The 13,821-nt window shown below is 49.4% G+C and overlaps 2 protein-coding genes across 2 annotated transcripts in view; both read left to right on the forward strand.

Moving 5' to 3' along the window:
• POU2AF1 (POU class 2 associating factor 1) overlaps positions 1–3,196 on the forward strand; it is an 11,682-nt gene extending 8,486 nt beyond the window's left edge. The window contains exons 2-5 of the mRNA XM_017809551.1: positions 611–738; positions 1,351–1,393; positions 1,482–1,753; positions 2,822–3,196. Coding sequence (XP_017665040.1) covers positions 611–738; positions 1,351–1,393; positions 1,482–1,753; positions 2,822–3,133 — 755 coding nt within the window. The 3' untranslated portion in view covers positions 3,134–3,196. The remainder of the gene's footprint in view (positions 1–610; positions 739–1,350; positions 1,394–1,481; positions 1,754–2,821) is intronic.
• A 2,587-nt stretch (positions 3,197–5,783) lies between these two features.
• LOC108494661 (NF-kappa-B inhibitor delta-like) lies at positions 5,784–12,882 on the forward strand. Its single transcript, XM_017809440.1, has 7 exons — positions 5,784–5,826; positions 6,126–6,211; positions 7,074–7,220; positions 9,962–10,045; positions 10,351–10,467; positions 12,449–12,613; positions 12,811–12,882. Exons 1-7 carry the CDS (start codon positions 5,784–5,786, stop codon positions 12,880–12,882), a joined length of 714 nt encoding a protein of 237 aa, XP_017664929.1.
• Positions 12,883–13,821: the final 939 nt, after the last annotated feature.

A 13,821-nucleotide genomic window follows, 5' to 3' on the forward strand; every position in this document is an offset into this window, starting at 1 on the left:
GCTGGCAATGTAACCCAGCTCACCCAGCTATAAACCTCCTGGCCAGGGCATGAGCAAAGTCTGTTTGGGACAGAAACACAGCTCTGGGCCAGGCTGGCACTTCAGCACCTGCCTGTGCTCCAAATGATCTGTTCATATCCCACTGAAGATGTTTAAATGGCTTTCCAAGTGAGGATGCTTTGCTAATTTGGGTAGCTTGTGTCTAAACACTCAATAACATATATTTCTCTTAAATATCTATTTTTTTCCCTCTCTTTCTCTGCCTTTTTTTTTCATCTCTACTTTTTTATGTCCCTTTTTTACATCTCCACTTCTTTCTGCCCTCTGTTCTGTCACGGCACAGAGTAGATATGCACTGAGCAACCCAAACCTCCCCCTGTTGGATGTTTCCAGCCTAATTTGCCCTTTGGGGGGTGTGTAAAGTTGCACTGCAGGTCGGGGGCACGGAGTAACACAAAGCAGAGACACAGAGTGAAGTCTGAGGGGAATAAAACAAACCTGCTCCATCCATGTGACTGGTCCAGCCTGCAGACCAACAGGCTGCCACGAGGATTTGGGCTCCAAGAAAGGAAAATAAGTGTCACCTGCATTTTCCTTTTTCCCCCCTCAGCTTCTGCTCCAGACCAGCAGCCACAGCCTCGGCCCTACCAAGGCGTCCGTGTTAAGGAGCCAGTGAAGGAGCTGCTGAAAAGGAAGAGGGGGAATGTCCACAATGCCACTGCAACAGCAGCTGCAACGGTAGGAGGAAAGCAAACACGGGAGGAAAACCATTCCTGGGTGGCTAAATGATTGACCAGCCCCAGCACTGCCTTGGCAGTGAAAGAAATCTTTGCATCTCTGAAGCAGGCACTGCAGCCTCCTGTTACCTGGCAAATACCTTTAATACCCCCTTTAGTGTGCTGAGCACCTTCAGCCACCACTGAAAGGGGAAAAGCGCTTTGCTCTTGGCAGGATCTAATTCCTAGGGACAAAAAGTGGCTTGGAAGTGAGGCAGCTTGTTCAAGAGCACAGAAAGGGGTGACCCAGAGCCATCCTTGGTGATTTGCTGCCTGGTTTCAGCCTGTATTTGCCCTCCCAGGAGGGAGCAGGTGGACTGGCTCCTCTCTGAAGAGGAATTCCCTCTGCAACACAAGGTTTAAGCCCAGTTTAAGGTCCCCTTGAGCTGGGGTTATGTGTCCTGGCTGCCAGGCTCAGCTCTTCTGGGTGGGGAAATTCAGACACTGACAGTGCAGTAGTAGCTGATAACCAGCTGACAACACTCAATATGCTCTGTCCCTCAGTGCTTCTCTAAGGGATTGAATTTAATGCTGATGGTCTTCACCTCTGAATTTATTTTCTTCTCTCTTCCAGGTTGTTTTGCCCCATCAGCCACTTCCTTCCTATTCCCCAATGGGTAATGTATCCCCGACCCTCCCAGTGTTTGCTGCAGGGAAGGCTGGGCTGGGCTGGGTTTAATCTTTAATTTCTCCTGTTTTTATCAGGCCAGCCCTGCATTGACATGGACGTGTCTGCCCCTGCTCTGCCAGTCACAGACGAAGGAGCACTGGCTTCTGGCTGGATCCCCCAGCCCTCTCCCACATCCCTGCAGCCCCTGACCCAGTGGACCACCTACCCCGAGTACGTGTCCCACGAGGCAGCCAGCTGTCCCTACACAGCAGACATGTACGTCCAGCCCATGTGTCCCAGCTACACCCTGGTGGGACCTTCATCTGTCCTGACTTACACTTCCCAGCCGCTCATCACCAACTTTGCAGTAAGTCAAAAATGCCAGTTTTGCAGTGAGCCAAAGGTTACAAGTGACAGCTAATTCCCCCTAAGGAATTAGCTAATTCCCTGATTCCCCTGAGTCCCTTCTAGCAAGAGCCATGGGGCTGACTGGTGCAGTTAGTCTGATTTATTTAATTGCATCATATTGTGTATGTTTGCATTCTTGCCATGTAGCTGTTCTAGCACTGGCTGGACATCAGTGTGGTTTGAACAGGGCAAAAAAGCTGTGGTTGTACTGGAATCAGGCAAAATTCACTGCCTTTTTCCACTCCTCCAGGCTGAGTAGGGGTTCTTCACTATTGATTTCCAAGCTTAAAAAAAAAAAAAAGCACAGGTAAATGGGATTCCAGGAAACACAACAGGTGAAGAAGGAAGAGTGACTTGGCAATAAATTTCTCCAAAGTTGCTGTTTACTGATGGAAGAGGAAGGTCAAAATAGCACACAAAGATAGGAAAGACAGCAGAATATTTGGTTGCAGGACGACCCAAGATAATTTGTTCCTCCTTGGAGGAGAAGGGCAGAGACTCGTGTTTCAGTGGAACTCAAGCAGCTGATTTTTCCTTTCAGTGCTTCAGTTCAGCTGCTCAAACAGAGCCAACAAAGCACCCAAAGCCCAGCCTGTGCCCTCTGGCCTTCGGTGCTGAGGAAGGGCCACCATTTCTGGGGTGGCTCTGCCGTGGGTGACCCGGCTGGTCAGGATGGGCTGTTCCAGAGCCAGGACGAGCTGCCCCGTGGCAGCAAAGTCAACTTGCAAGAGACTGTCAAGAAGGCAGTTTCCAGCACAGGGTGTGAGAGTCCCATGGGCTTACAGAGAGGGTGGGAATGGGAACAGAAAGCTAGAGGGAACCGGACCACGAGTGTGAGCTCGTGGCAGCCAGCACCTGGGACACCCACAGCCACCGCTCTCATGGGGAAAGTGTCACACTCAGAGCACCCAGAGGGAGAGGAAGAGGGATGTTAGAGGTCAGACCGAGCACCCCTAGTCTGTGCTGTGTCCCCCCACCCCCTGCCCCACCTGGCCACTGGTTTGACTGAGTTTTGTTTCTCTGCCAGCCCCGGAGCAGCACCCCGGCCGTGGTGCCCCCGCTCGAGGTGACGGAGCAGCAGCCGCCCCTCACGTACTTCCCGTGGGCACAGCCCCTCTCTGCCCTGCCAGCCTCCACTCTGCAGTACCAGCCAGCCTCTTCCACGCTCTCGGGGCCTCAGTTTGTGCCCGTGCCCATCTCCATCCCCGAGCCAGCCCCCCAGGAGCTGGAGGATGCCCGGCGGGTCATCGGCGCGCTGCCCATCGAGAAGCTGCTGCTGGAAGACGAGGACAATGATACGTATGTCCTAAACCATGCTCTGTCTGTCGAAGGGCTTTGAGCTGTTGCACACCTGAGGCCTGCCCCTCACCTACTCAGTGCTCCACCTGGCACCACAGAGAGTTTTGAGTACAGAGGAAAAGCAGGCGGGGTGGGAGGGGGGTGGGCTGGGAACTTTAGCACGCCCTGACTTGGGTGTTGTGTGAAACTCGCTTTGTCCTGGGGCCCAGCACAGGATTTCTCTGCTGTTGCAGCTCCTGCTGCCTCTCCCAGGCAGGCTTTTGATACTGCAGACTTGTGCTCAGCATCAGCACGAGGTGACTTTCACCCTCAGGCACAGGGAAGGGTCTCAAACTGGAATCTTGTAGAGTATCCTTGGCCAGCTGTAGGATTTGGTGAGGGCACACTTGCCAAGACCCACTTCAGTAGGACTGCTTTTGTGTAAATGCCTTGTGTGTGTGTGTGTGTCTTTGCCCTGTCCATGCAGGAACTTCTACCAGCTCTAGGCCACTAGAAAACGTTTTTGGGCTTAAATCAGCATTTTTCTTTCCTAAATTGAACTGCTCCTTTGGGAACTTAGGAAGATTTAAAGTGTGGTTTTGTTCTGCTGGTGCAGTGATCTGAAAATAAAGCCAGTACAGCTGAACTAAATGCCAGTGCAGTCAGACATCCCTATTTGCAGGGCAGATGGAACATCTGAGTTCACTCAAAGGTGTAACTTGGAATCCAGCCCTGTGGGTGTGCTTGGACTCAGGGTTTTTGTGGTTCTGGACTCTAAAATACCCACCTTTGGGATGGGGGGCTGCTTTAGTGGCTGCATGTTCTGCCAGTGGGCAGATCCTGGTCCCACTGAAGCCTCCAGGAGTTTTGTCTGAGTCAGGACTGCAGGACGTGACCCCGTGCCAGGAGATCCCTGGGAAGGCAGGGGCTGCCAAAACCTGCCCTGCAGTCTGACAAGGAGTCTGTGCCATGGCTATTATCTGGCAATATTTTTGCCTGTTCTGTAGCATTTGGGTGTGAAGCTGGTGATGATGTGCTGAGCCAGGGAACATCAGGAACATCAGGGACCTCTCCTGTGCCTGTGGGAAATTTCCCACATTCCCTTTGCAGCTTTCTGATTTCCTTTCCTGGAGAACGAGTAGCTTTTACTTTTTCCTCTGTAAATATTGTGGTTGATGTTGAGGAGTGCCATGCCACAGGCAAAAATATTTGCAGGAGAAATACCCCCTTCTAACTCCGTTTATTGTTCTCTTAATAAACAACAGACTCTTGGCTGGTAAACACAATTTCTCTGGGTTTTTCTGCTTTCCAAAGCCCAGGAGCCTTAGGTGATTTTGTTATTTGCAAGACTAACAGCAAAATAATTTATTGCACTGCTTATTACCTGGAGTCCAGTTGCCACCCAGGCAATATTTCAAGTCACCTCACAGTTAATGCCTGAGTGAGGTTTACAAGCTCAGGTTGAAAGTCTTAAAGGCTTTCTGAGCATATTTTGTTTTTGAATATCGACAAATCTGGAAGACATAAGCAATAGATCCTGTAAGTGATCATAAAGTTGTTGGAAAATAGCAATAGTTCAGGTGTGCATTGAAATTAGTGGCTTATATTTGCAGAAAAACCCAGCAAAGAAATTAATTGGAAGGAGCTTAGTTCACCACTGCTTGCTCCAGTTTTACAAGTACAAGAAAGGGAGGTAAAACTGGGATAATGCAGTTGTGAATCAAGCCCGTGGTTGCTCAGATTGCTTCTCAATTCCCTTTCACTCCAATGTATGTAAATTCTGTGTGTGAATATAAAACAATGATGAACTGTTTCCGAATTTCTTTCTGGGTTGTTCTGGTTAGAAAAAGACAAATTTTTATTTTTTTTTTTTTTTTGTTCCCAATAAAGATCTACAGTAACTTTTCTATGCCTAGAGTGTTTTATTTCCTATCCAAAAGGGTGACCTGGCATTGGTTTAGCAATCAATTAGCTCAGTGTGGTATGTACAGGCAGGAACCACGGATTGGCTGTGAGATTTTGTGCTAATTTTGCACTTTAAAGCAGCCTAAGGAGGAATTCCATGATTCAGCCTGGAGGCACTTTCCTCAAGCAGTCCTTGCTCACAGCAGCAGTTCATGTGTCAGTTCAATCTCTAGTCTCCTCTCCTGGCACCCCTGGGGATGTGTGGGTGTGCAGCCACAGCTAATGCTGAGCTTGACTGAAAATCAGATTAGCCAGAAAGCTGCATTTATACTTCCTGAAATGGCAAGGGCTGGCTCTGGGCTGCAGAATTACCCGAGGAGAGAAATGACTGCCTCCAAATGTCGCTGTCTGGAGCAAAAGGCACAGCCAGGGGTTGGTCCAACCACGTGTGGGATGGGCTCCTCCTGTGCAGAGGGGGATGGCAAAGCTACCTGTGCATTCCCAGGGCCCTGGGGGAATGGAAGTGGCTCCAGCCAGAGCCAGGCAACCAAAGTGAAGCAGCCCAGTGTTTTCCCCATCACTCAGGGCCACCAGCAAACCCACAACTCCTGTGGGTTGTGACAACTCTGTGTCTTGTCCAGAATACAAGGACTTTGTCCTTCTGACCAGTGGGTTTGATAAAGAAGTGGAGTTTAACAGGTTGATTACAAATATACCACTTAGGGGTTGTGTGTAACCCCCGGGGGTGGGATTCCACCAACACATACAGGGCTGTATCACCCCAAAAAGTGATATATCCACAAAATATGGTACTCTGGGCCCCACCACTGGGTGTTGGGGAGGGCTTAGGTACCTCCCAGTGGTGAATCTCACCCGAAGGAAAGTGCTGAGGTGGGAAGGAGGCAGCGTGTCAGAGCTCAGGAGTGCTGAGGGCTCCTGGACACTGCAGTTGTTTGAGGTAGGAAGCCCTTTCCGTGGGAGTGGGAGCTTTAAGGTCTTTGAGCCCTTTGAGGCTCCTGGCGTGGATTTGTGGAACACGGGGTGTGAAACCCCCCGAAAGTGGCAGTGCCACCCTGTAAAAACTGTCCATGGCCGAGCAGTGACCAGTGTCTCTATTTGCTGTCTTAGAATTCTACATATTTATGCAGCTAAAGGTCTGAGGGCCCACGCCCGGGCAGCTGCAGAGCGACTGAAGCCGCTGAGGGGACTCGATGCCAAGGAGCACAGAGGAAAGGTAAGGTGGACCCCTTCCTCCTGCAGCCAGTGGGGTTTGGGGTGGGCAGGGGCCAGCTGAAAAACCCAGCTCTGCCCCTCTGTTAGTGCAGGGGAAGGTTTGGCACTGCTGAGCCTTGCCAAGGTGCCTCTGGCGGGAGCAGAAATGAGGTGGGATGAGAACGAGCCTGTTCTTTTTTATAGAGTGATCTGAGGAAACACTGGTCCAGCAAGATTTGTGTTTGTTGGCAGCAGCCTCTGAGGCTGAAGGTTTTATGAGCAACTGGTTGGTGCCAGGAGGGCTGCACCTGATGGAATCGGTGCTCCAAAAACGCTGGGTGTGGGTTGTCAGCCAAACTGGGGCTGGAGAGCACTAGAGGGAGTTCTGCCAGAGCTGGGCAGTGCCCATCTCAGGATCCATATATATAAGTAATACTTATATATATAAGTAATATATGCTTAGCTTCTTCACATTGAATCTATCACTTTCTTACATTCAAGAGTTTAAAATTTTTTTTCTCTTTATTTAAAAAAATCTTTATTTCTTTATTTTAAAATTTGTGACCCCAAGCAATGCTCACCTCCAGATCACTGTTCAGGCCACTTCTGGTCTCTGCATCCTCATTGCTGCAGCAAGCTGTGGGTTCAACTTCTCACACACTAAAACCGAAAAGCAAACAAATCCACCTGAGAACTGTCAGTGCTGGTGAACTTTTAGGTGATAAAGTTTGGCTGAACCTGTCAAGGAGTCATGTGGGGTTCTAAACCCCCCTGCGAGCTGTGTCCCTTTTGGGCAGCACAACCCTCGGGATTCCGGGCATCACTCAGCTTTCCCCATTCCTTGTTTTGTGCTGTCAGACCCTCACGTTCCTCTGCTGTTGCAGACTCCCCTGCTGGTGGCTGTCACTGCCAGGCAGCCAGCCATTGTCCACGACCTGATCCAGGCAGGAGCAGATGTCAACGCCGTGGACAACAAAGGGCAGTCAGCTCTGCACCTCGCTGCCACCTACGGCTATGCCCAAGTCCTCCAGGTGGGAGAAGCTTTCTGGTTTTGATACCCCCGCTAAAGTGTTGATGTTGGTGTCTTTAAACAACTCTCTTAGAAGGCAAGGTGTCAGCAAGCAGGGCAGACTGACTAAAAACTCCTTGTGTTAGGAATTGACCTCCCAAGGGTGGTTTTTCTCCTGTTTTAGGGCTGTATTTGCAGCCAACGTCAGCCTCCTGTTACAGAGGAAAAATCTTTGGTGCATCTGTGGGGGAAATGCATTCTTTCTGCAGATCATGGCTCTAAACCTGCTGGTCTAGCCCCCAGCAGGGTGGGGTTGCTGTGCCTTGAGCCCCCAGTGTGGTTCTGCATCGGAGGGGGTTCCCCAGCCAGGGGGTGTGAGGAGGGGGAGCACAAAAACCAGGGTGAAACCCCCTCTCTGGGGTCAGTGTCATCCAGGTGGGAGCAGGGAATTGTGTCCAGGCTCAAGCCAGCTGAGGAGACAGCAGATGGGACCCTGCAGGCAGGGACAGCACAGCCTCAGCCTTCAAAATGAGGCGTTTTTTCAGATTTCACTCAAAACATGACTGACATGAGCAGATCTCTGCTTCTCTGTTGCTCCACAAATCTCTCTGCAGACAGGGACTCCACCTGATTCGTGTGCCAGCCCTGAAGAGCGAATTAGCACACCTAAAAAGGCACTGTGGGAACTCTGGGAAGGGATTGCACAGCAGGGATCAGCAGGCACGTGTCTTAAACGCTCAACTATCGGCCATAAAATGGAATAATTGAAACACCCCCGCCCTGAGTCGTGTCGGGACCGAGCACAGGCAGTTTTGTGGCTGTGCTGGGGTTACCCGAGGGCAGGGCCCGGGGATGGGGTGCCAGGGGGTGCCTGGCATGTTGGCACTGCATCCCCAGCATTCGTTGGCTCTGCCTGGCACGTGCCCCGGGTTAAGCCCCGAGCGGGCAGTTAATGTGTAACACGGAGAGTTCCTTGGAAAACAGGTGTTTCCTTCAGCGGGGAGAAGTGTTTTAAGGCAGACCATTCCAACAAAGCCTCCCAGAGTGCCTTGGGGTGGTTTGTGTTTCAGGGTTTCTTTGTTTGGCTTTTCTTTTATGCCTTTTTTTTTTTCCCCCCTCCCCTTTGCCACTGAAAGGGAAAACTCACACGAACTTACTTCTCGGTGTGGTCGAAGCCATGAAAGGCTTTATGGTTTGCTTGTTTATTTTATTGTGGGTTTTTTTTTCTTTTCCCTAATGGATTAACTATCTAATCTCTAATAATCAAGCACCTCAGAGCTGCTTGTCAATATTTGATCTGCATATATTTTATTGTTGTTATGAGAAGATAAGTCAGGCCCCAACTGTTCTGGATCATCTTTCAGCAGCAAGATTCCTGTGCCTTCTCTTCTTTGAGTTCTGGATAAGTCACTGCACTGCAAAAATTCTCAGCCTTGTAGTGGGAACAACTTGTTTTATTCAATCAAGAGAAAGAAATACTATTATCCATAGTAATACAGAAAATAATATATTTTATATATATAAGTAATACTTATGTATATAAGTAATATATGCTTAGCTCCTTCACATTGAATCTATCACTTTCTTACATTCAAGAATTCAAATTTTTTTTTTCTCTTTATTTAAAAAAATCTTTATTTCTTTATTTTAAAATTTGTAACCCAAGCAATGCTCACCTCCAGATCACTGTTCAGGCCACTTCTGGTCTCTGCATCCTCATTGCTGCAGCAAGCTGTGGGTTTAACTTCTCACACACTGAAAACAAAAAGCAAATAAATCCACCTGAGAATTGTCAGTGTTGGTGAACTTTTAGGTGATAAAGTTTGGCTGAACCTGTCAAGGAGAAATTTCCATTTCTGCTTGTCAAGGAGAACTTAGGATAAATATGCACTGGTGTTACTGGTGTCTTTGCCTAATCCATGGTGACAGGGAGGAGGCTGGAACTCCTGAGCTGGGGGCAGTGACTGAATGTTACTGTTCTGAACTATAAATCTAACATGATATTATAATTAGGTGGGGTTTAGGAAACTAGGGAACATGATCATCTTGTGTAACCTTGAATATCCCTGTTAGGACACAGATTCACAGCATTGATATCTAGTGTCAAAAAAGGGCTTAGTTTGCAGTGAAATTATCATCATCTGATTTGTTTGATTTTAAAGTTTGTTGGTTTTGACAGGTTTTGGCTTGGACACTGTTCTGCTGAACTGAAATTTTCAATTTCTCTGTTGCTTCCAGGTTATACTGTCACTGGGTTTCCCTCTTGACTTAGAAATGAAGGATTTTGAAGGTAAAAACCTTTGCACAATATTTTTTAGCGGCCTGAAAACCTGTGTTGGCTATTTCATTGTCTGCTGCTCGTTGGGATTTGGGGCTGGGAGACCAGAGTGGGCTCAGGAACTGCCTGGGGGGGGAGACAGTTGTGTCTGAGCACTCAAATGCCACAGAATTGAATGGTTCAGAGGGGATTCAGTGCACACCTGGAAACGAGCAGACACTGGAGAGCCCCAAAAATTGTCCATGCAGGCAATGTGGTACATTGGAAAGCAGAGAAGGGCTTGTGTGTTGATAACACATGCAGAGAGAGGCACGTGCTCTCTGTGCCAGCTCTGCCTCCTCTCTGTGCATCAGTATTTTTGGTTGGACTGTGGTTCTCTCCCTCCCATCCTTGTTTTTCCAGGCCATACCCCCCTGCACTGTGCTGTGCTGGCCCACAACGCCCTGCTCCGGGAGCAGAGCTGCCAGAGCCTCACCCAGGAGCAGCACAAAGACCTCCAGCAGCAGAGTGAGGAGCTGGAGTCCTGCATCCACCTCCTGGTGCACACCGGGGCCTCCATCTACAGCAGGGTGAGGGGCAGCTCGGCCACCCCTGAGTCCTCCCTGGCGCTTGTGCCGTGCTAAAAATGGGGAATGGGAGAAGGGATTTTTCAAGGGACTGGTTGCAGAGTTAGGTGCTGCTTTTGGGGGCTCCTTTCTTGCAGCCTGGAGCAAACCCTGGGCGGTCAGAGGGTCGCTGAAGGGAAGGAGATGCTCCACAGGAGCTGCAGAGCTGGCCTGGGTTTATGGAATATCTCCAGGTTGTTCTGCAGAACATTTCTTATTCTGCTTGTTTGTTTGTTTGTTTGTTTGTTTTCTCCTGTTTTTATAAACAGGATGTGAAAAGCAACAAGACAGTTCTTCATTACACAGTCCAGGACGGGAACATCTCCCTGCTCAGATACTTCTTGGAGCTGAACGCTTTCAAGTCCAAGGACTTTGTCAACAACAAGGTGAGTCAGGGCGAGCCTGGAGGGGGTTTGTGAGCACATCTCCAGGCACAGGAGATGCTGGGAGCAGTGTGGGAGCTGTGCTGCAGTGGGAGGCTGCATTAGAGGCATTGGGGTCCTCCAGATTCCAGTTCTTCTCTTCCCACACACGTTTTTGTCTATGAAAAAGGAATTGAATGTTTTCCACCAACTCACTTGGGAGGCGGATCCTGGACAGCTTCAGTCCTTTTCTTACCCTTCAGATTTCTGTAGGAAGCATGTTTGGCTTTGTGTCTGTGGGTAAAGGCACTGAGTTTGTGTCTCTCTGTCCAGTGAAGGGCCTTTTCCCTACATTCCTTCTGTATCTTTGGAGACCCATCAGGCAGGTCCTGGCTTGTCCATGGCAGGCTGCTCTTGTCTCTTGATCACAACCCTCAGATTGCTCCCTGCTGTGATAGGATCACTTGGAGTCTTCAGTCTTGTTGCTGAGCTGTCTGGGACAGTGAGAAATGTGATGGGGAGGTTGTCTGATACCCAAACTGGATTTTTAGCTCTTCCAAGTACAAAGAAAACAAGGAAACAGGCACCCTGGAGTCCATATTTTTGGCTTGCCTGGCTCACCCACTTCTTGTTGTGGTTGTCTCATTGCAAATCTGCTTCCTTGGGGATTTCACAATGAGAAAAAAAAACAAAAAACACTGAGATCTTAAAGGTCTTTTTCACCTGAAGGGTTCCCAGAGCCCACAAGTTGGTGCTCTGGCCGTTGTCTCCCATCAGCCCTATTAAAGTCAATGTGAGGCTTCAAGGTCAGGCATTGTCAGATCCTTGTTTTCTGAGCCCAGGCCTGGATTTGGAAGCTGTCAAGTGCTCCTGCCACAAAGGTGCAGCAAACAAATGCAGATGTTTGCACTTTAACGAGAAATCCTGTAAAGAGCTTGTAACTATCCCTTGGCTCTCTGGGATGATAAAATAGACAAGGATCTGCTTGTTCAGGGCTTGTAAAACGTGCCTTGTCTGAGAAGGGCTGTTAGGGTTTTGCTATTGTATTTTCTGCCTCAATATCCCTGATAAATATGACCTGAAAATCATGTGTGTTTGTTTTAACAGCTGGAAGAGCAGCACACATTGCAATTTCTGCCCAACCATTCCAAGTTCACGACAAATGTATGGTCTTTTCTGAGAGAAAAACAAGCAGCTGCCCGAATGAGACTCTTGCAGACTAAAAATACCTCCCCTTATGCATTTGTTTATTAGGTTTTTCTCATTTAAAACCGTTACCAGTCATAACTGACTAGACAGGGCCCAGATTTCTACACGGTCTGGTGGCACCAGAGCTTTCCTGCCCCGAATTGCAGCACTCTCCATCCTGCCCCCCTGCCCAGCTCCACAGCCAACTCTGTCCTTCCCGTGCAGATCCTGTTGCTGGAAAAGCTGGACTCGATCCACGCTCAAGGGAGTGCCTGACCTCAGGATTCTGCAGCTTTCTGGCCCTTGCAAGTGTTGGGAAAGGGAGCAGTGGGGATGTGTGGAGCACAGCTGGCTCTGCTCTTGTCCAGCCCATGCGTGGTGTGTAGCAGCACAATGGGCTTTGTGCCTCCAAATCCTGCTTAATGCTTCCCAGGGAAATATTCCCATGGATAAACATGCATGTTCCATCCTTCTCTTCCTCAAATGACCCCTCAGGTCTCTGCTCACACGAGGGAATGGTTTAGCAGGGGGTTGCAGAGCGATCAGGAGTGTTGCTGGTACAGGGTTATTTATCTAGTTATACCCCAAGCATCAAAGCCCCACAGTTTGTAGCGCTCTAGAAGAGAGAAAAATCTAAATCCACGAATCTCCTGCATGGGAGAAACAGAGCAGAGATCCTCCCTCACCTCCTGGTTAGTGATGACATGGGGCTTCTTCAGCTCTTGTTTCACAGATCTCCATTTCAGGGACAACCCCGAGGAGGTGGCACAGCTTAGCAGGAGCTTTATCTGGGCTTTTTTACCTCTTTTCCTTTCAGGCACATGGCAACACAGCCCTGCACATGGCAGCTGCCCTGCCCGGGCACAAGAACCAGAAGGAAATGGTGCAGCTGCTCCTGGCCCACGGGGCAGACCCGAGCATCAGGAACCTGGACAACGACCAGCCCATCCACATGGCCCCCTCTGGGAGAGCTGGGGACCAGGTATGGGATTGCTGGTCACCTGCACACTCAAAAGGGGTTGGGTGTTGTGCCTGCAGCTGTGAAAAGGTCCCTGGAGCCCCTGGTGTGTTGAGATGTGTATTTAGTTGCACATATTCATGTATATAAGTGTGTGTGTTTGTGTGTATGCTTTGGGTTCAGATGGTGCTTTATGAACTTCTCCTTTTTTTTTTTGGCAGGTCAGGCATTTGCTGAAGAAAGGGAAAGTTGCATCTGCCTTCCTTTCCTGCCGCCGAAATGCCAGATCCTAGGCTGCCTGAAATTCATGGAATGGCTTCACCTTCAGCTTGCTGATGGCCTGAGGCCTCTCATACAGACTGTGAGGGTGGTTCACCAACAAATCCCTGCTCCTACAGGCTTAAACCAGGGTGGGAAGACAGTGTTTCTCAACCTGGAGATGAGATTTCAAATGGCTGAATACTTAATTTTGCTACCAAAGAATACTGATAAGCCTCAAGCTTTGTTTGCAGGGAAGGAGGCAGGCAAAGCAAATGGCTGTTCCATGAATAAGGACGTGTTTGAAGCACAGCCAAGCTTTGATTTGGTGGCAACTGAAGCCCATGGAGGTGGTGGAGCACCAGGTGGTAGTTTGGCTACAAAAAGGTTGAGAAATGCTGCTCTGAGACACCCTCAAACTGTGCCTCTGGTTGGGTCCTGCACAGAGGTACTGGTTGAAGTGCTGGAGCCTTTGTGATGTGCAGTTCCCACTGATCCTGCTGTCCTGGGAATGCAGGAACCTGAGGGGAGGGAAAAGGCTGGATGGAAGAGGTCAGGTCAGCCTGAGGAGTCATCCAAGGCTGTATTTCACCTGAGGGAATGGACATCCAAACCAAGACCCCAAAGAGGGTTATTTCAAACTGCTGCTACCCCATTTCTTAGTACTTTGGAAGAAACCTGAAGCAGTTCCCCATGGCCAGTCTCTCACCCCACCCCAAGAAAAGGAAACAGATGGTTTTAAGAGCAAATATAAGGGGCAGGTTCTCAGCAGCACAGGTTTGGGTGGCTCCTCAGTGCTTCCCAGTGCAGGGATTCCTCTTTGAGACATCTAATCCAGCCCAAATCTCCAGCTCAGGTGGCACAGAACAGCTCAGAAAACACCTCAGGGTGAGGAGCTGAACCCTCACCTGAGCCTGTGTAGGAGACACAGGATTCCTTTGGGTCTGAAATAACTTTTAGGCACGTCCAGGGCA

Source organism: Lepidothrix coronata, unplaced genomic scaffold, assembly GCF_001604755.1.
Source record: "Lepidothrix coronata isolate B3197 unplaced genomic scaffold, Lepidothrix_coronata-1.0 Scaffold27, whole genome shotgun sequence".
Classification (NCBI taxonomy): Eukaryota; Metazoa; Chordata; class Aves; order Passeriformes; family Pipridae; genus Lepidothrix; species Lepidothrix coronata.

Excerpts from the sequence above, each read along its gene's own strand:
- LOC108494661 (XM_017809440.1), top strand. The coding sequence starts at position 5,784 with ATGGTACTCTGGGCCCCACCACTGGGTGTTGGGGAGGGCTTAG. Across the intron at positions 10,468-12,448 it reads AGGACTTTGTCAACAACAAG|GCACATGGCAACACAGCCCT; the intron begins GTGAGTCAGGGC and ends TTTTCCTTTCAG. Across the intron at positions 12,614-12,810 it reads CTGGGAGAGCTGGGGACCAG|GTCAGGCATTTGCTGAAGAA; the intron begins GTATGGGATTGC and ends TTTTTTTGGCAG.